Genomic DNA, 22,866 nt, shown 5'->3' with positions numbered 1-22,866 from the left:
ATTGAGATGTGGTGGAATTGACTGTTGTGCAGTTCACCATGGAAAAAATGTTTCTCTTATCTAAGTTTTTCCTCTTACAGATCTTAAAACTAGACAAATTGTTTAAACTTATGAGGCTATGTAACGTTAATTTTGAACAAGTTTTTTTTACTCAACCTCACAAGGCTAAAAGTGCCCGTAGTTGAAGAATGGCCCATATATATATATATATATATTCTGTAACGTCAAAAGGTTTACAAATCACTTTCGTTTGAATTCATATTTGCTGAATATATAAATTATATTAAAGCACACACACCAAATAATTATATAATTATTTCTGCATAAATGTTAAGCAACACCCCTGGTTTTATCATTATTGGAATCAACAACAACAATATAAACTATAAATGTTTTTGAGCAGAAAATCAGCATGATTTCTAAAATATTTTGTAGCCTGGTGGAGTTGTGACAAAAGCTTAGCACAACATGTTTAAATGACTGTACATTTTAAAATCTTACAATGGAAAATAGTGATTTTAAATTGTGATGCAATTTATTTTTGCCCACATAATTGCAGCATAGTGAACATGGAAACAGCTTTTAACATAAGCTAAAAATACTATTTCAATACTGATTGGCTTGAATTGCTTATTTTACTAAAGTTGCATAGACCAATGTGATGGTTTGGTTATTCCTCTACTGATGGTCTCATATTTTCCTGAATGGCTAATGGGTCTTTCCCGTTGTCTATGCCAGTGTGACTGCTGATTGACAGCAGCAGATCGGCCAAGCTCACATTTAAAACTCCTGAAACTCAAGCAGTAGGATCAGTCAAACTCTTTGGTGAGAGGATCATTTTGAGCTTAGCTCTCTTTCAGTTGCAAATAAACCACCTTCACTATTCTTCCTGATTTAAATGCTCAATGGCACACTTCTTGAGTAAACTAAATGTCCTGCTCAGCAAGGAAATATGTCCATGGTTGATGTTTGCTTTGGAAGAACTTGTCTACTTAATCTTTTTTATCCACTACAAGTGTTCTCTACATGATAACATACATTTACCGTGTTCACTGTGGCCAGAGGTGTGTATAATGTATATGCAGCATACTATTAATACAAAATACAGAACAAATAGTTTCTAAACATATAAAGATATTAAAGAAATTAACTTGAAGCTGGTTATTATAGCAACTAGATGTATTTGTGATGTGGGGTGATACTATTTTCACCATTTTTTGTACTTCCTCCAGACTTTCCATATTCACTTATAAATATTCTTCGTATTTATATTAGTTTCATTGAAAAGAATGCATTTGTGAGCAAGCACGTATTTTATATTGATCATATTTATTAACAAAGAGAGTGATTGAAATAGATTATTAATAGATTAAGTAGTTAAAACTTAATTAAACTTGTGCAGTATTATTAATAGTTTGAGTTAGGGCTGCACAATAATGGAAAAATCTGATATTGCACATTTTATTTTTTCTGATATAAATATTGCGTTATGAATACAGCTTTGGCTGTTTTTTTTTGGAGAGTATTCAAGTACAAAAATTAAAAAATTGTAATGCATAACATGCTTTTCTTACTTTGCTTTGTCTCATTTATTGTCCAAATATCTAAAAATTCATAGATCAAGTAAAAATATTGTTGCATTTTCAACTCCAGAATAAATAAGTAAAAATTAAGAGTTTTTCCTTAAAACAAGCTAAATTACCTGGGAACAGGGTAAGTAAAATATTTTTGTTTTTACTTTGAAATGTAGATATTTGGACTAGAAACCAGAAAAAAAAAATTAAGATTTTTTTTTTTTTTTTGCATCATTTAAATTCAGTATGAACACAGTAATTAAATATAATTCTGTAGTTCCTGGTCAACTATAATCCACTCAACTCAACATTACATATCTTGCAATGTGACCATTGTAGATGTGGGCATAGCAATATTAATGCTGAAACAATATACTGTGTGCAGCCCTAGTCTGAATTGTGATTCAACTCTGTCGATGGAAAACGTTGGCCCTCTGCTGGTCAGGCAAAGAAATGACATAAAATATACTTTTCCTACAAAATATTATTTAAATTAAGACATACACAGCTTCTCCATTAAAAGCTTGTATTAAAAACCACACAAACAAAGTGACATTTGTTTAGATTATTTTATTTATTTATTAGCAAGTTCATCAAATACTTTATATTTATAAAATGTATATCTTAAATATATTCCATAGGTTACTTTTTCTAAAGTTATTTTTGGGATACAGTTCAATGTCCTTCATTACAAAAATCCCTTTTTCCAAACCCCAAGAAATATACAAAGCAGCATACACATAACAAAAACAACTTGTATACGACAAAAAGAATGCTGAGACATACAGTTCAGTAGTAATAAGACTGCATTATTAGTGTATCAGTAGCTCCAGTAAATCGCAGTATACTGTGAAGTAAACATGGCAAGATTTCTCTCGAGTCTCAAGGATGACTGCACTCAGAACCACAAAGCGAACCCAAATTCTCTCATTAGAGCAGTTCATGGCTCTTTGAGTTTGCTGAGCTCCCATTGGCCACCTCCACACAGTCGCAGCATGACATCATGGTGCTGTTTAAAGAACACCAATTTAAAACAAATTCTAGTAACAAAAGGTCACTATAATGTTTTAGTGTTATGTTGGTGATAATGGTAACAAATCATCACCTTTTCCAGAGTGCTTCGGTGGCCCAGACTGATTAGGGTCATTCCCTGCTGCTTACAGGCATTGTAGAGCTGGCCTTCAGCTTCCTCTGTCAGAGCGCTAGTGGCCTCGTCCAGAACTTAAAAAAAATTATGATTTACTCATGACATGTCACATGAATGGGATAATCTGACTGATAATAGCCATATGAGACAGACCTGCAAATTTGGGCTGCAGGTATAACAGTCTAGCAAAGCAAAGCCTCTGCATTTCTCCTGGGGATAAAACGTCATACCTGTAAAAAAAGAATTATAAAAAGAATTAATAATAGTACTTGTACTACTACAGTTATTACCTAGTGTCACAAATAAAAGACTGTTCAGGTGAATCCAAGTGCGAGTGAACAAAATAAATATTTATTGACAGTCAAAAGAGAAGCAAGGAATGAGTGCGGTGCTAGGACTAGGAGAAACAGGGCAGGAATCAGGCAGGAAACAGGGTCCAAAACAAACTCACATGATCAAACAGACACTACGGAAGAGCGCACAAACCTGCAAAAGTAACACCTAGCTTATTAAAAATTATTCTTATTATTATCATCGTCTGTGAATACATTTTGTACAGCTTAATAGTTTGCTGACACTTTTTTAGGATTCTTTCATTAATATAAATGCAAGTTATAAATATAAAATATACTATATTAGATATAGATAATATATGTATAGATAATACCATAATATACTATAATAAATAGTTATAATATTGACCTCATTTCTGATGTTTAAGTGGCCGCAGCCATAGGAATCCTTTTGGCTGGAAACGTCCGGTCTCATTTACCTCCATTGATTTTTAGATGTTAAAAACAGCTCAATCCGCTGCTATTTTCCTTATATATTCTACTTTTTATGTATAGTCATAAACACACTTGTTTGTAGAGCAAATAGTTTGACCGTTTTTTGCTGTATTTTTCCTAGTCATTTCTCCCATTGGCGACTGAATTGGAAGATCTAAATCAACAATTAAAAACTAGTGCATTTCCACATTGCAGAATAAGGTTAATAAAGTCAATATAAAGAGGGGAATTTATTTACAATATTTGTTTGTAACATCAAACGTTTATCATCAATTTCAGATCAGCTTTTCAGCTGCTTCAGAACGCAGCAGCACGAGTGGTCTTAAATGAACCTAAACGAGCACATGTCACTCCGCTGCTTATCCGTTTGCACTGGCTGCCAGTTGCTGCACGCATCAAATTCAAAGCTCTGATGTTTGTTTACAAAGCGACTTCTGGCTTTGCTCCGTCTTATCTGCTCTCACTTCTGCAGATTTATGTGCCCTCCAGAAACTTGCGTTCTGTGAATGAACGCCGCCTCGTGGTTCCATCCCAAAGAGGGAAGAAATCACTTTCCCGAACTCTCGCATTCAATCTGCCCAGTTGGTGAAATGAACTCCCTAACTGCATCAGAACGGCAGAGACTCGCTGTCTTCAAGAAATGACTAAAAGCTCGACTATTTAGTCTCCACTTCCCTTCCTAATCTGCAATTGCCTCTCTGGTTCTACCGCTAACTGTACTACAAAAACAAAATTACGAATGTTTTGCTTTTTACACTTTACATACCTGAAACTTGCCTACAGCACTTATTCATTGTTGCTCTAATAGTTGAGTAAATTGCTTCCTTGTCCTCATTTGTAAGTCGCTTTAGATAAAAGCATCTGATAAATGACTAAATGTAAATGCAAATCAATTTCTTTTTAATTCATATTTGCTGATTATATTAATTATATCAACACACACACACACACACACACACACACACACACACACTTAAAACACCCTAATTTTTCCATTTCCAGATGTTAATCTCATACCAGTTCCAAGTAACTTCTGTATCCAGTCCTCCAATTCTGGTCAGAAGATTCGACTGGCAGACAAAAAACATAAATTCTGCTGCTTATAAAACAGGTTTAGATTACAGAAGTATATAAACAGGACACTTGTATATGCAATATTTAAAAATATGAAACAAAACACTACTAAAGCAGCTCGGTCTTACCAAACCAACAAGTTCCAGGTACTTTAATATTCGTTCATCATCTATAGAACCTAAAATAACAATTATATTGTTGAAGGCATGTTATGTCTTCATCATTTATAATTACACCTCCAGAAATGTTTTGTTGTTGTTGAGTTTTAGTTGAGCTGCATTAATATATAATTAATATTTAATTCAAAGCACTGGTAGGTTAAACTGTACCTGAGGAAGGATATATGTCCTTTAACGGGTAGATAATCTACAAGAGAAAGTCAGGAAATTAAAGTCACTTACAGTACATTTAAGGGGATTTACAGTTGAAGACAAAATTATTAGCCCTGCTGTGAATTTCTAATTCTTTTTCAAATATTTACTAAGTGCTGTTTAATGGAGAGATTTTTTTCAACACATTTTAAAAACATAACAGTTTAAATAAATCATTTTTAACATATATTTTCTTTTGAATTTGACGGTAAATATTTTTCAAGTTACAAATATTCAGCTTAAAGTGCAATTTAAAGGCTTAACAATCAACCAGGTTAACCTAGTTAGGTTGGCTCTATCATTGTCTCTCCACACCACCAATAGCTGGTGTGTGGTGAGCGCACTGGAGTTGTTGTCCTGTGCCTGCTGTCGCATCATCTAAGTGAATGCTGCACACTGGTGGTGGTTTGGAGAAACCCCTCTCATGATTGTGAAGCACTTTGGGTGTACGGCCATACATGATAAATGCAATATGTAAATACACATTACTTACTTACTAGGGTAAATAGGCAAGTCATCGGACAACAGTGGTCTGTTCTATAGCTAATTAATAATATTTTCTTAATAATATTGACCACAGCAGTTGTTATTTTTTTACATTGCAGCCAACAGCTGAAAGATATAAGACTTTCTCCATAAAAAGAAATTAAATCGGATATACTGAGAAACTTTCCTTGCTACAGAATGTTATTTTTCTTTTGCCAACTGTATGTGCATTTGTGTTCACACTAATACTAACAAAACTGTGCAAAATTAATGAAATCAAATCGCTTTCTTTTTCTCTTACCTGATCTCTAAGTGTGCCATCAGTAAGATAAGCTTTCTGTGGCAAAAACATCAAACCCCTTGGTCCAAAACATGTGGTCATCTGCACAGAACCTGAAAAAAGGGATAGCAATAACTTAACCATTCAAGTTGGTTTATCTGCATCTTAATTTCATTTCTCTCAGTCATGTACCTCTGCATGGTTCCCACAGGCTGTTCAAGACCCTCAGTAGTGAGGTTTTCCCTGTACCCGTGTTTCCCACCACGAGTAAGTGTGTTCCTTGACTAATACTCAGGGTCAGATCTTTCACCAGCAGTTCCTCTGAGAGGGGAGATTTATAGCAGAGGCGGTCAAGCACAAATGCTGTGTCAGCCGGAACACTCTGGAGCTCCCGATCACTGATCAAAAGATAATATTGCTAAAATTATTACCAGCAGCAGCAAGATTTATTACATTAAAGATTTATTGAGCGGATTTAAACCCGTATTGAGATTAAAAATAACTAAATAAAAACAAAAGTATAGAAAGTATTAAAAATATATAATGTCAGCATGTTCCAATTGCAGGATTTGTAATTTTTCTATTGACCTTATTCTGCGATGTGGAAGTGCGCTCGTTTTTGCGATTTTGCAAAGTTTTAGAACTTACGATTTAGTCGCCGATGGGGGAAAATGACTGGGAATAATGAACGCAATTAAAAGGTCAAAATGCTTGTCCTACAAACTACAGGGTGGGCCATTTATATGGATACACCTTAATAAAATGGGAATGGTTGGTGATGTTAACGTTCTGTTTGTGGCACATTAGTATATGTGAGGGGGCAAACTTTTTAAGATGGGTGGTGACCATGGTGGCCATTTTGAAGTCGGCCATCTTGGATCCAACTTTAGTTTTTTTTCGATAGGAAGAGGGTCATTTGACACATCAAACTGATTGGAAATTTCACCAGAAAATCAACGGTGTGCTTGGTTTTAACGTACCTTTATTCTTTCATGTGTTATTTACAAGTTTCAGACCACTTATAAAATGTGTTCAATGTGCTAAAATGTAACTAAATTTACAATCAAAACAGAAAAAAATACATAAAAGTAATTTTATTGTAAACGTACAAATTCTAACAATCTAAATCATAGCTTAGTTCAGGACTACTAGGAAATTTTTGGAGTCTTGAAATGGTGAATTAATATAGGTTTGCTAGTACTTCCATCCTAAATGACTTGCCTGTTAGATTCAGCCTTAGACACTGGATCATACTGATACTCATCACGCTGTTTCTTAGCAATATCTGCCATTGCTTCTTGCAGTTCACCAATTCTAAAAGCAAGTCATTTTTTTAAGTTAACCAAAAATTATAACACTGATAAAATACTTTGCAATAAAAAAAACTCATCTTACCTGTGGGTGTATCCGGCGACATCAGACACTGTAGTTGAGAGATCTATGAGCTGGGTGAAGCAGTTGATCAGATAAATGCAGACGAAAGCGTTCTGAAAAAGATTATTTTGTTAATGTCAATTAAGATGAAGAAATGTGTTTGTCCACTAAAATTAAATAGTCACCTTGCTGATAAGTGCACTCAGTTCTCCAGGTGTCAGGTGGTCATAATTGCCAGCAAAGATGGGGATTGCGATGACTATATAGCTGAGGATACTGCCCATGTAATCAAAGGTGTTTACCCCAACTTAAAGAAGAAAAACAATTGGAAAAGAACTGAACAGGGAATTTATTATTTTACACTAGGTTTATAATTTAGCCTAATTACAGAATAAGTACAGATTTTGAATGCATGAAATGATATTTCTCTACTGCTGCTCTGTATTTTCTGTACCAATATTAAGGGATATTGCACATTTTTTACTTTATATATATATATATATATTTTTTTTTTTTTTTTTTTCTCAAATGATGTCATCATTAGGGAAATACATGGCAGGGAATACATGGCAAAAGATAAAAGAAATCAGTTATTAGAAATCAGTAATTAACTGTTGTGTTGAAAAAGATTTTTACATTAAACAGAAATTGGGACATGAAATGTATAGGGGGCTAATAATTCTGGAGGGCAAATAATTCTGAGTTTAACTGTACATAATGGGCTGCACAATATTGGAAAATCTGACATTGCAATATTTTGTATTTCTGCAGTATGTTTAGTGATATGAATATAATTTCACAATATGACGTTAGTAACTATTTAAGAAGAATTCACAATTTACATTGATTGAGGTGATTTTGTAGGAAAGTGTATCTACATAAAATATCCAAAAATATATATATAAAACATGTAATTTTTTACATATAAATTTTTTATATATATAAAACTTTAAGCACAAATAAAAACTGAAATAAACAGTGCTTTATGATTTTTGGCAGACTATTACAAAATTGAGGTAAAGATATGTAATTATCAAATCTAAAATAACACTGTATAGTCTTCATTTGATAAATAAATCATCACAATCATTATAATAACCTTTGTTAAACCAGCAAACTTTATAATTTCTTGTTCCCAAATGCTTTAAATTTGCTTTAAATCTTACAGTCACAGGCCTTAAAAAAAAATCAGAGTAAAAACAATTCACACAAATAGATTACGGTTGAAATTCACAATGATTCAAAATGATATTGATGCTGAAACGATATATTGTGCAGCCCTAGTACATAACATTATGTAGGATGCAAAAGTACAATGAATATCAGGATGTTCCTTTTTAAACAATCAGCAAAATAAAATAAAACACAATAAATGTAATGTAAAACATGGTATTTTTGTCTCATTCTGTCTAAACATTTGACATATTGATGACAAAATAAATGCATAAACAAAAAAATCAAATTAATCAACAATTAAAAACTTTTGAAATGTCTTTTGAATGCTAATGCTATTAAGTGGTTCTTCGGGATCTCTTACGGTAGAGCCAGAGCTCTTTGTTCATCAAGCTTCTCTGAGTTGACAAAAGCATCTGTAGCTTTCGGTCGGTCCGCATGTGTTCCACATTGCTTGCCCTGAACACAATAAATGCTCTGTGATTTAAAAATGCAGAAATTAAAAAAAAAATAGTGTCTTAAAATAATGTAGAAAGGGCACAATAACCTGTAAAAAGCTGCAGACTCTGCGTTCACTCTAATTTGCATGTGTTTGAACCTGCAACAACATTAAAAGCAAATCAGAACTTCTCAATGTAAAAAAGATTTGATAGCAATAGCAACCATTAACATCTGCATGGGCTTGAGGAAAAACCACCTGTAGCACACACTCTTTCCTCTCCATGTGCACCATATACTTTCCCACAAACACTCCATTACAAGGACTCAGTAATAATATAATATGCTAAACCTACTTAGACTTTTTTTGGCCATCTATCAATTGCTGCTCTCTGTTTCTTTTATCATTTGTAAGTCACTTTGGATAAAAAAAAAGTGTCTGATAATTGATAAATGTGTCAGGGTGTGGGGGTGGATGGAGAGGAGGCGAGGACCCAAATGCAGGGAATGAAGAGTTTAATGAAAAATAAAACAAAAACAAAACTCAAATCTCCCCACGTGGGGAAAAACACAACATCATATTACACACTCAACTAGACAAGGTCTGGAACTTGACAAGACAATACTTTAAACCACTGTTGTAGACTAGAAATCAGCAACAGGGAAGGGAACAATCAATAACGGACCAGCACAGAACAGAGCACACTACGAGAATAAATAGGAAAGACAAACCAATAAACAGACAGGCGGACAGGTGAAAATAATAATTACAAACAAGGTAACAAGGTGGGTGGGACAAGACAATAGACGGGAGAGCGCATGACACAGAGAGACAATACAAGCCATGCGCTCACATAACACAACACTGAAGCACACGACAAAAGCACGTGACCACAATGTAAACACCAAGCCACGTGCTTTGACAAAAGACGCAAGACACGAGCACACGATGAATGAAGACACTCACCGTGCGCTCACACATGCAGCATGCATGCTTCATCCCAGCGCCGACCAAAACCGAAACCAACAAGACTGAGACGCTGGGAATGAAACACCATGCTGCTGACAGACGAAAACACAAACACGAGTACAAGAGCGCACGCGTCTGAGGGACGCAGAGCGCGCGCGCGGCCGCGTCAAGCAGGAGCGCGCACACTCTGCGTACACCCACGACAGCGTGCGCGCACACAGAGACAGAAACAGGACCAGACACGAGTAGTGTCCGAGATCTGCCACCAAAACAAGAATTTACAAGATCAGAGTGGCAGAACCCTGACAAAATGTCTTAATGTCATTCATGTTATTTGTGTTTTCTGTGTTTAGCTCTACCTAAAATCGCCCTCCAGCTTTTCCTGCTCCACCAGCATGGAAACAATTGGTCCTATTAAGATCTTGTTGATGATGGTTCCCACCACAAAGTAACTGAAGATGCTGACAAATCCAATCCAGCCCGCGCTGAAACAACAACAGGTAAGACAAGAGATACAATGAAGTTTCAATGAAAAACTACTTGCACAAAAAGATGCAATAATGTTTCACTGCCATTAAGATATTATTATTTTATTTATAAAGTGTACTAGAAGCAGGTTAACGTGTTCAAAAATACTGTAAACAGGAAAGCCAAAGTACAAGCCAAATATCAAATTCCCTGACTTTAACTAAAAAGCTGAATTTCCATGAATGGGAAACAATAACTGTGTAAACACAGGCAATCAGTGGTCAATACAGGAGCAAACAGATGTATAAGGGCAATCCAGAGTCGTAGTCAATCAACAGGCAGATGGTCACAAGGCAGGCGGCCGACAGGAATAAACAGATAAACAAGGCAAGGATCAAAACACGGCAAAACAAAACAAAGGATAAAGCGTTTTAGTGTTACTTAAAACAGATAACAAGACTCAGCAATGAGTGTATCAATGTGAGCTGTCTATATGTGTGTAATCAGGACTTGAGCAGAACGGTTGTGTGTGTGTGTGTTGCATGACTGAATATGTAGTCCACTTCAAGCAGATTTGTAGTCCTATGTGTGTGTGAGTGTTTACCAGCGACCTCTTGTGGTTAGATCGCTGTTGATCATGACAAACTGTTGTTATGCTTACATTTTTATAATATAATGCTAAAATAATATGTTAAAATAATAATTTTTGCATGACTTTACATCCACTATTAGAACAATTGATATTTTGCCTCAGATTTTGAAACACATTTTTTTATATTGAGCTTTTTTGAGGCGAGGCAGTGGCGCAGTAGGTAGTGCTGTCGCCTCACAGCAAGAAGGTCGCTGGTTCGAACCTCGGCTCAGTTGGCGTTTCTGTGTGGAGTTTGCATGTTCTCCCTGCCTTTGCGTGGGTTTCCTCCGGGTGCTCCGGTTTCCCCCACAGTCCAAAGACATGCAGTACAGGTGAATTGGGTAGGCTAAATTGTCCGTAGTGTATGAGTGTGTGTGTGAATGTGTGTGTGGATGTTTCCCAGAGATGGGTTGCGGCTGGAAGGGCATCCGCTGCATAAAAACTTGCTGGATAAGTTGGCGGTTCATTCCGCTGTGGCAACCCCGGATTAATAAAGAGACTAAGCTGACAAGAAAATGAATGAATGAGCTTTTTTGACATTACTTTTTAGCAAGTCTTTGAAGTGGTAATTATGAACCTTTGAGATGTATATTATCCTGCCATGTTAGCCTTAGTGAACAGATGGAATAACCATAATAATAGATGTGGAAATACAGTATAGAAAAATTACACATTGATTCCATGATTAGACAAACATTTGAATTCCCTCCAGACTGTGAATGTCTGGATTACACCTTTTAAAATGCCACAATATTCCAGAAACTGGGAACCCTGTGTGAATACAGTACCCACTGTACATTATTGCAGCACCACTACATTCATGCATTCTAAAAATATATATATTTTATTAAGGTTGAAGTTGTAATCTGTTCAAATAAATCCTATTTTTGTGAGGCTTTGTAACTTTGCAGATCTTATGCATGAACAGACACATTACATACTAAAGTCATCATACAGTCATTGCAAAGCATCATAAAGGGCTTTTAATTGTTACCGATGATAATGATGGACCCTTTTCACAATTCTGGTGTTCTCAGTAGCGGAAGTCGTCATAGTTGGGTAAACTTAGAGTGCAGTGAATGAGAAAGTGCAACAAATATTTTTTTTTACCATCCTATTTGCTGAAATAATAAAAGAAAAACTCCACGATGGTGCTATCAAAATTGACGATCGGGTTGTCGTGGTCCTAACCTTCGACCAACCACCCATTCCACAATGCACCAGCCCTTTACGGCAAGTCGTAGGCCTGCAGGAGGATGATCCCACGTTGCTCCTTCGGGTTAAGCCCGGCTGGATTCCGTGGCCGGCCACCGGAAAAAGGTGGAGTTCAAGTATCTAGGGGTTTTGTTCAGGAGTGAGGGAAGGATGGAACTACAGATTGACAGGTGGATCAGTGCAACAGCAGCAGTAATGCGGTCAATGTACCAGTCTGATATGGTAAAGAAAGAGCTTAGTTGAAAGGCAAAGCTCTTTACCGGTCAATCTACGTTCCTATTCTCATCTATGGTCATGAGCTTTGGGTACAAGCAGCCAAAATGAGTTTCCTTCGCAGGGTGGCAGGGTGCACCCTTATGGATAAGGTGAAGAGCTCTATCACCCGCGAAGAGCTCGGGAGTAGAGAAGTCAGCTGAGGTGGCTCAGGCATCTGTTTCGTATGCCTCCTGGACGCCTACTTGGGAGGTGTTCCAGGCACGTCCCAAGTAGGAGCAGGCCTCGGGGAAGACCCAGAACATGCTGGAGGGACTATTTCTCTCAGCTGGCCTGGGAACGCCTCGGGATCACCCTGGAGGAGCTGGAGAAAGTGTCAGGGGAGAGGAAAATCTGTGATTCTCTCCTGAGCCTGCTGCCCCTGCGACCCGGCCCAGGATAAGCGGTAGAAAATGAATGAATGAATGAATGAATGAATAAATAAACTGTGTAATGCTGTGTTCACACCAGATGCGGAACGCACAGATAAATCACGCTATTCGTGCGTAAATTGCCGCGTGAACATTTGAGGTTACTTGCTTCATTCGCGCGTCAAATCCGCTTCATTCGCGTGTCAAATTAACTTCAGAACAGACGCAGATTCGCGTGATGGGCAGGGCTTCTGTCTGCCCGGTGACTCTAGCTTCGTTGCTAAATGGCTAACATGTAATTTATGAAGAAAATAACAGTGTTTATGTACTTTATGAAGGCTGAAAAACAGTGTCAATATGTTTAGGACCGTGTCTGAATCCACTACATGCTTTCAGAGGTTCATCATAAACTCCTCCAGAAACTGAACCTGGATCACGGAGGCTTTCAGCGGTGCTTCTGACTAAGCCAAGCCCAGTTTGATGACTTGTTGTCGGTGTCGCCTGGAGGATTTCCCCTGGGACAACATCAACAGGTTCTACGTCACAATCACACCCTCACAAGAGCAAGCTTCTGATTGGTTAACGCGGCGCGAATGTCTGCTGAAGTTCAGATTTTCGAACTCGAGAGATTCGCGCAAAGCGCTCGTTAAGCTCGTCAAATGCGCAAAACGCTCAATTCGCCTTGCGCGTATCGGTTAATTCGCCTTGCGTGTGTCGCGCTATTCACACAGCGCCATTCGCGCAATTTGCGTCATTCGCTCTGCGCCATTCGCGCGTATCGCGCTGCAGGATGTCTATTTGCGCGTTTGCATTGACTTAACATGTAAATCACTCACGCTTGATGCGCGTGACGTGTCTGGTGTGAACGCAGCATGAGACTGATAACGGCAGCCAGAAGAGAGAACAACGTCAAATTGACTGTCCTTTCCATACACTCTGCATTAGAAACACCTCACAGAATTGGTAATTAGTTGTTTTTTTATTTAATGCAAAGATGATATAATACATACATAGATGCATATAAATGTGCAAATGTTTTAAAAAAATCTAAATTTTAAAAACTTTTAAGGATTTATAATGCTGATAGCAGTAAATGCGTCATAACAGTCCTGTGAAAAGGGTCCATTACTGGCAAATCCAATCACATCAGGTGTTTTAAAATCATTCAGATATTCAGATTCTGCCATTAGTAACTCAAATAGAAAGCATCTCTGACCTGTTGAAGCACTGATAGGTGTAGTAGGTTACAGTGAATGGCGTTATGAGAAGTCGACTCGCCATAGTGCTCATCTGTTTGCATAACCTCTCCACGTCCTGACTGATGCGCTGGTCTCTGTACGTGACACAAACACAACAGTACATTAAATCAAGTCTTCTTAAGTAATGAAATGTAACCACATGAGCAAATGCTGTGCGAATACGTTACGGGTTGTCGATGTCTTTGCACAGTATGTTGAGGGTGTAGTAAACGCGTCCCTTGAAGTATAGGTGATGGAGATCTTCAGTTAAAGTCTTTCTCCATCTGACATACAGCAAACTGCAGATATACTGGTCCAGACTCTTCAACTGTGGAACAAAATGATTATTAATAAGTTATTTAATATGGTTTTGATAGTTTACTTAGCTGTCACTTACGTCCACAGTATCCACATTGCAGCACAGCACATTAACTCTAGCCTTGACATTATTTTGCTGGTCAACATATACAGTTGACGTCAAAATTATTCACCCTCCTGTGAATTGGTTTTTCTTTTTCAAATATTTCCCAGATGATTTTTAACAGAGCAAGGAAATTTTCACAGTATTTTCTATAATACTTTTTCTTCTGGAGAAAATCTTATTTGTTTTATTTCGGCTAGAATAAAAGCAGTTTAAAATTTTTTTAAAAGCCATTTCAAGGTCAAAATTATTAGCCCCTTTAAGCTGTACATTTTTTCGATTGTCTACAGAACAAACTATCGTTATTGTAACAACGGGGAGTAACACCACAACAGAAGGTAGGATCCAAATGCAGGTTTATTCACAATCAGGCAAGCAATGGTCAAATCAGGTGCGAACAGGTATGTGCGGGCAAATCCAGAGTCGTAATCAAGGTACAGGCTTAACAGAACAGGATAACAGGATACACAAGGCTAGGTTCTAAGCACGGATAAACAAGACAAGGAGAAACGCGTTGTAATGTTATTGGTACAGCTAACAAGATTCAGGAAACTGGGTGAGTTCATGAGTGGCTTAAGTATGGTGTGTTATCAGTCTTTGACAAGGTTCAGCTGGTGAGTGTAATCAAGCGAGACGAATAAGCAGGCGTGCGTGTTTGGAATAAGTGCATGTATCAATATGTAGTCCTGGGAAATGCGGAAGTGAAGTTCATGATTATAGTGGAAACCAGCGATCTCCAAAGAACTGTATCGTAACAGTTATACAGTAACTTGCCTAATTACCCCAACCTGCCTAGTTAATCAAATTAACTCAGTTAGGCCTTTAAATTTCCCTTTAAGCTGAATACTAGCATCTTGGAAAGTATTTAGTAAGATAATATGTGCTGTCATCAGAAATTGGGTGAAATATACAGAGGGCTGATAATTCAGGGGGGGCTAAAAATTCTGACTTCAACTGTATATATAAAGGGTTAAACTGGGATAACATGCTTTTTACACTTTTTTAAGTGTAAAGTGTCTGTTTGAGGATTTTGCAATGTTTCAAAGCTTAAGGAACTCAAAAAAACACATTGATTGTAGTTACAGTTTTCATCTGGGAACATCATAACATTCAGAATATAAGTAACTCATTCAAATAATTGTGTATAATAGTATTTCATAACAATTGTGTTTTGTGTGTGCTTTTAACAACTTGTGTGACTTTTATAGTTGATGTGAAAGAGAACTTAATCGTGAGGCAGGCAGGGTTTTTCTCTCTGCATGCTCCAAAAAAACATTCATCAGGAGTTTATACTGACAAAGCCTTACAATAAACGGAGGTAAATCTCAGGACTACTGAGAGGAATATTACAAGGAAAAAAGGACACCGGTAACACTTTGATGTATTGTGGAAAGTCTATAGAAACGGTTTATGGTTTTAATGTCTCCAGGTCAATTCGACCTGAGTATTCAAGTGTTGGTAATGATTACTGGCAAATCTGATCACATCATGTGTTATAAAATCATTCAGTTAGTCGGATTCTGTCATTATAACAATAATAGCGTTTTTCTCTTGGCAAAAAAATTAGCAGAATTTGACACCATTATCACTTGTGTTATGGAAAGTCCATACAAATGTTTTCTGATTTTAATGTCACCAGGTCAATTTCATATGTTTATATGTTTTTTTCATGCATTTTGTTTTTGTCACTTTCTAAGCTACTGTCCAAGTATATTTCTATTTATACATTTGGAAGTTTTTATCCAAAGTAATGTCCTGTTCATTTAGGGTTAGAGGTGTGAACCCTGGTCTCAGGGTTCGGTTACGATCATCATGCTATTGATTTGGTTCAATTCGATATCTCTGATATGCATTACGGTGCATTGATGATGCTTTCCATCCACAATTTTATATTTCACTTCACAGCACAGCAATTCTTGTGTTAAAAAGTATAACTTATGAACACACATACTCATTTATTAATTTTCTTTTTGGCTTAGTCCCTTATTAATTTGGGATCGCCACAGCGGAATGAACCACCAACTTATCCAGCACGTTTTATACAGCGGATGCCCTTCCAGCCACAACCCATCTCTGGGAAACATCCATACACACTTATTTATACTCATACACTACGGACAATTTAGCCTACTTAATTCACCTGTACTAGATGTCTTTGGACTGTGGGGGAAACCCAGAGGAAACCAGAGAGAACATGCAAACTCCACACAGAAAGGCCAACCGACCCAACCGAGGCTCAAACCAGCGACCTTCTTGCTGTGAGACAACAGCACTACGTACTGCGTCGCCTTTATAAATACAACCTACATGTGTTTGTAATAGAATCTTGTTTTCTAATATAAGCAGTCAGAAATGAACTGTACCTTTCATTTGACCTGCTCAAACAAAATTCAAGTACATGCACAGAACAAGTGTGGTGTTTATAGCAAATAATCCCACTTGCTTTTTGAACGTTGTCGAGTGAGTTGTTAAACGCCTATGATTGGTCACGCGATCAACAGAAAGGGCTGTGATTGGCTCTAACTCTCTGGCACTGTTCACCGATGAGTGACTGATAAACTGCAGCGGCGATCACAGCTGATCCATGACAGACACGGTGTAGTCTGGATCCACAATTATCGCTGTAACAGCCAAAAGGAGAGCAAACATCATGCCAGCAGGTTAAACGGGCCACAGTAAGAGAGAGAGAGAAAATGTTTAATTTTCTAGCAGTGAATAGGGGCTTCTGCTGTAACTTCAGTGTCAGTGAAAGGCTGTCCAGCAAACACACGCAGTGAATTGTGCGGTTACTGCATTTTAATTAGTTTTTTAAAGCGACATAGGCATATGAGAAATGACGGCAGTAGTTTTATTAACCGGTTAGGATCTATTATTGGACCGATACCGAATTGTTCACATCTGCGTCACGATGCACCGAAAAAACTATTTTGACACCCTATTGAAGGTGTAGATTTTTTATCAAATCAAATGTATTTTATTTGTATCGGATAAAACACAGTAACCCCTTTCATCCACAGACTTTTCCAGAAAATTACAGGCAAATGGATGTGAAGAGATCATGTAAGAACTTAAAATTTGTCACAGCGAATTTTTAATGTACTAGAAAACTTTTCCCATAATTTTTTTTGTAATTTTTACGACAATTTATTGGAATTACTGTATGAAAGGGGCTAAACTTCTCCAGTCTAACCTGAGTGAGAAACATTAATGGTAAATGTTAAATGTTAATGGTTAAAACATAGCATTTTGATTGTCAGAATGTTGTGGGACTGCTTTACAGGAGTTATGATTATGGATTATAGGTCGCGAAATTCAGTTGTTGTTTTTTTTTTTGCGTTTATTTTTAAAGCATGACGGTAAAACACAGATGTGGTTATGAATATATTAAAACATGTGTTTGTCGTTAAAAGTCGTAATGATAAAAAATACTCATTTGTAGATCTCCTTAGATTCGGGTTCAGCGATCCTGCCATTGTTGCTGGTGTATTGTGGGAAGTTTTCTTACCCCTTGGTTTCGAGTGTGGTCCTGAAAAATTATCGTACGAAAGGCTATTCACCTCTTCCCCTTAGCCCTACGCCTTCAAGCTAAAGAGAATTGGGACACCCCTACCCCTTGGCATGAACGCGCAAAAGAGAGGGGTAAGTGGAAAGGCTAAGAGGCAGAATTGGGATTGGGCCTTAGAGTCGCCAGTATCTAGATTTTTAACTAATACCAGCACTAGACTAACCAAGTTAGCAGATGCCGTTTCCAAAAGCAAATTACTGAAAACTATAAAGTTACAACACCAAACTTACCGTTGAATTAATCAGGATGAGTACAACTGCAAACACCACAAGATCCTTAAACTTGCCATAACTCCTTTCAGACAGAACCCTGTAGAACTGACTTGGAATTAGACCCACTTGATAAATCACAAGCTGGACTGAGGGAAAAGAAAAACACACTGAAGAATAAACACAAAAACCGACAAAACAAGCAAACTACAGTAGCTTCGACTTTAAAGAGACAGTTCACCCAAAAATGACAATATCCTCTCTTTCAAGTGGTTTTTAAACCCTTATGAGTTTCTTTCTTCTGTTGAACACAAAAGATTGATAGAAAAACACATACTATGGAAATCAATGAATACAGGTTTCCAGATTGCTTCAGAATATCTAATTGTGTTTAACAGAAGAAAGAAACTCATAAAGGTTTGAAGCGGTAAATGGTGATTTCTTTAAATGACGATACAATTTTCATTTTAGGGTGAACTATCCTAAGAACAATGAACTATCAAATGAACAAAGGTTTTATACCTGAAAGTGTGACGCCAAGAAGGGTCATGAACATTCGGACGTTCTGATTGGACCAGGATGGGAAAAGGATTTTTAAAATGCTGTAAAATCTTTGGAGAAACTTCCAATCTAGCTTTGGTCTTGGGAAAAAAACACAAGAATACTTAGGTCAACTAGTTAAAACAAAATTCACCCAAAAAATTAAAGTTCTGTCATCATCTACCTACCCTAAGATATTTCCAAAACTGTTTCAGTTTTTTTTTCTTTTTTTTTTCTGTTGAACATGAAAGAAGATATTTTGAAGAATGCTGAAAACCGATTGACTTCCATTGTGTTTATATTTCCATTGGATTAAGGTAAAGTTGGTTTTATATTTACACATTTGTTTTTTTGCCTTAATCTGAATAGGACAATAATATGTTTAAGGTGTTTACATGAGTTGCTTATCGAATGTTCCTTTCATTACCCCCTTTTACATGTTATAGAGCATAATTTGATAAATGTCATTACGTCACCACGCTATCCACATTTCCTCTGGAGTTTCATGTAATTTTGGGTGTTTCTTTCTTAATTTGTTCACTCTAACAGCAGTTTGGCACTTTCACTTTCATTCGGAAACATTTCATGCTTGCCCTCAGTGACAAACGAGATATTGGATGTGAGAATGAACTGCTGGAAGAGTGTTATTTAAATGGATATTGCATGCCGAAAGGGAAAAAAAACCCTCCGCATTTCGCGTTGTATATGTCTGTGGTGCTTTACCGAGTCGGTAGGTGCAGAGAATAGTGTCAAACAGCCGTGAGTATATTGAATATTCTGTCGCAAAATGCAGTGAAAATCCTACACGACAGTAGTAGTTTGTTTAAGGTGCTTACATGTGTGTACTGCACTTCAATAATGCAACTAAAATCGGCATACTCTACAAGTCTTAATCAGATTTCTGTTTAGTTCAATTATTGCCTTAGATTAAATTAATTAAAAATCGCTATTTACACGGTAGACTCTTAATCAGAGTATTGTCTTAGTCGTATTAAAATCAGATTATTGGTGTCCATCTAAACATACTCAATGACAACTTGTGACACTTTGAATATTCAGTGTGAAATCGAGTGCACGTATGACTTCAAAACAACAATTGCACTATTTAATTCAGTGGTCACCAAACTTGTTCCTAAAGGGCCGGTGTCCTGCATATTTTAGCTCCAACCCTAATCAAACACACCTGAACAAGCTAATCAAGGTCTTACTAGCTATACTTGAAACATCCAGGCAAGTGTGTTGAGGCAAGTTGGAGTTAAACCCTGCAGGGACACCGGCCCTCCTGGACCGAGATTGGTGACCCCTGATTTAATTGAACAACGTTGTGCTTTGGTAGTCATTGGCTGCTAAAATGATTTTCCTATTTAGATTTTGCAAACAATGCTTTTCTGAAATTACAGTTTTGTATTAAGGAGAAGCTCATTATTTATTTATAATAATAAAGAGAAAACTAATGTGCGATTATAAAACCAACTTTAACCCAATTTCCATTTGTATGTACAGTATTCTATGGATGTCAATGGCTATCGAAATTCTTCAAAATATCTGACAGTTTTACAACAAGATGAGGATGGGTAAACGATGACAGAATTGACATTTTTTTTGGGAGAACTTTCCTTTTAAAGCACGTCAGTAGTTTAACTAACATATACAAAGCTTAAAGTGTCTGTATTGGACACAAAACAGCTGGATTTTAAGTTTACTGTGTATTTTTATATACAGTTGAAGTCAGAATTATTAGCCCCCCTGTTTATTTTTTCCCCAATTTTTGTTTAACAGAGAGCAGATTATTATTATTTTTTTTTTACATATTTCTAAACATAATAGTTTTAATAACTCATCTCTAATAACTGATTTATTTTATCTTTGCCATGATGACTGTGAATAATATTTGACTAAACATTTTTTAAGACACTTCTATAGAGCTTAAAGGGACATTTTAAGGCTTAATTAGGTTAATTAGGTTAACTAGGCAGGTTAGGGTAATTATGCAAGTTATTGTATAACGATGGTTTATTCTGTAGACAATTGATAAAATATATAGCTTAAAGGGGCTAATAATTTTGATTAAAATGTTTAATAAAAAATTAAAAACTGCTTTTATTCTAGCCAAAATAAAACATAAGACTTTCACCAGAAGAAAAAATATTAACAGACATACTGTGAAAACTTCCTTGCTCTGATAGAGGTAAAGTTGGTTTTATGTTCGCTCATTTAGACTTTCCCCTTAATAATATAATTTCATAAAAGTATTTTTTGCAAACTCTAAAGAGCGAAATCATATTAGCAGCCAATGACTTTCAAAGTACATTGTTCACAGTGTTAATGTTGTTTTCAAGTCATACTTGCATGCTAATTCCTATTGAATATTCAAAGTGACATGGTAAACAATACAGAGACTTTCAAAGGAACGAATGTGCGAATATAAAACCAACTTTACCCCTATCTTGCTCTGTTAAACATCATTTGGAAAATGTTAAAAAGAAAAAAAAAATCAAAGGGGGATAATAATTCTGCCTTTAACTGTATATATATATATATATATATATATATATATATATATATATATATATATATATATATATATATATATATATATATATATATATATATATATATATATAACAGAGGATACAAAGATGTTGTCTTCTTACCTTTTAACACTGCTCTGCTTCATAGGAGTCATAGTGAAATTTGATGAATGAAGACCTGTACCACTGTATCTTAAATCGCCCTTTTTTGCTTATTTCATGTTTTTGGAGGAGTTTATTATATCAGCTTTGAGTTCAAAGTCTAAAACAGCATATGACAGAGTCTGAAACATGATTTTCTTTAACCTTGAAACACTAGATACACACACACACAAGCGCGCGCGCGCACGCAGACCTGACGTTTATGTAAATCTAACCATGCGCAATCACTTATAATGGAAGCTGTGGTGGCGTTTTAATAAACAAGCAATAAACTGAGTTGTTAGTTTATTACTGCAGTTATTTCCTATCACATGCATGGTCACATGTACACAACATTTCTTCATCTGCGTTTGGACACGCATGCGCCGTCTGGAGCTCCGCTGCCATCTGCTGTACAGGATTAATTATGACATTGGCTACATACATTTTCTGACTTAAATAATAATGTATAGACCATTTCAGTGAGGTCATGTCATTGACCCACTATTATTTCCTGCTTATTAAACTATTTCATAACTGTAAAAAGAGGCAATTCAATCTCTATACATAAAAATTAAAAATGTAAAACAGGAAATACATTGGGACCATCGTTTTTGTTTACATCCCTCAAAATGGTCTATAAACATATTATTTTTGATTATTAAACTGTCTTCTTTACACCCAAATTAATGATTGTTTAATGATATAGGGAAAAACACCTTAGCAAACTTAAACATACTATCTTCTCAGTTACTCTCGAGTTCTGGATATATTTCTATGCTGCACATTTCTGTTGGCAAAAACAATAATTAGATTTTTTTTGTACTGTATGCTATCTTTTACCAATGCCTGGTTAAAAAAAGATTTTATTATAATAATAGTAATAACAATTACTCATAATCCTGACTTAAGTAGTAGAATCATACAGAGTGTGACCATTTAATGTGCTATATGTACAGCTAGTGTTTTTCAGCCAATGGTAAACTTCCAGTGAAAGGTTTGTGTGACTATTTAAAATTTTTAAGGTTTCTTTTATAGCATCGACATCATAATGTAATTAAAATACAATATGTTAAATAAACGTAAGCATTTGTTTAGTTGTTCAAGCATAAAATGAGATGATGGACCATGTAAACTGTAGCAACATCAAGATCAGTCGGGTAGTGCAGAAACTCCATTGAAAATACTGCACTGTACTTTAAAAAGTAAAAATTAAGGCAACAAACTTCAGGACATTTTTACTCAACATAAATCGAGTCAAATATAGTAATTTGGTTGAAAGTTGATTCTTTTTTACAGTGTGGGTCATATTTTAAATAGATGGCAGGGAAAAATGGATTTTAATGCACTTCTTGTCTGGTCTGAGCAATAGAATCTGGATGCAGACTTTTTGATGCAAGCTGAAATTGCATCTCTCAGAGATAAATAAATCACAGTGACGGGTAGGGTTAGGGGCGGGGTTAGGTGAGCCCATTCAAAAGCATTACATGCAGCCAGACCCTTCTCGGTTTGAGACGCACTTTATATCGTATATCAATCAACCAGTGAAGATCGCATATTTTTAAAGAAAGCAGATGTTAAACGAGGCGATTTTTGTCATGGAAAGACA

The 22,866-nt window shown here is 36.3% G+C and overlaps 2 protein-coding genes across 7 annotated transcripts in view; both read right to left on the bottom strand.

Moving 5' to 3' along the window:
* The window catches only part of ccdc178 (coiled-coil domain containing 178), a 326,195-nt gene that overhangs the window by 178,905 nt on the left and 124,424 nt on the right, over positions 1-22,866 (bottom strand). The gene's annotated exons all lie outside the window — the stretch shown is intronic.
* abcd4 (ATP-binding cassette, sub-family D (ALD), member 4) lies at positions 2,143-21,609 on the bottom strand. 6 transcript variants are annotated; one of them, XM_021470222.3, is made up of 19 exons: positions 21,240-21,609; positions 18,568-18,686; positions 18,067-18,194; positions 14,039-14,178; positions 13,829-13,945; positions 10,035-10,160; positions 8,815-8,865; positions 8,632-8,726; positions 7,280-7,401; positions 7,116-7,165; positions 6,942-7,034; positions 5,913-6,118; positions 5,742-5,833; positions 4,913-4,949; positions 4,712-4,761; positions 4,527-4,579; positions 2,875-2,951; positions 2,680-2,795; positions 2,143-2,583 (listed from the first exon to the last, which is right to left on the bottom strand). In XM_021470222.3, exons 1-19 carry the CDS (start codon positions 21,269-21,271, stop codon positions 2,515-2,517), a joined length of 1,773 nt encoding a protein of 590 aa, XP_021325897.1. In that variant the 5' UTR covers positions 21,272-21,609; the 3' UTR covers positions 2,143-2,514. The 6 variants fall into 6 exon arrangements, with proteins under 6 accessions (XP_021325897.1, XP_005162924.1, XP_073796663.1 ...); XM_005162867.6 differs by having other exon boundaries at positions 7,116-7,207; positions 18,067-18,189; XM_073940562.1 differs by having other exon boundaries at positions 18,067-18,189.

The sequence above is a fragment of the Danio rerio genome, chromosome 24 (genome assembly GCF_049306965.1).
Source record: "Danio rerio strain Tuebingen ecotype United States chromosome 24, GRCz12tu, whole genome shotgun sequence".
Classification (NCBI taxonomy): Eukaryota; Metazoa; Chordata; class Actinopteri; order Cypriniformes; family Danionidae; genus Danio; species Danio rerio.
This window is presented reverse-complemented; position numbering and strand designations above follow the sequence as displayed.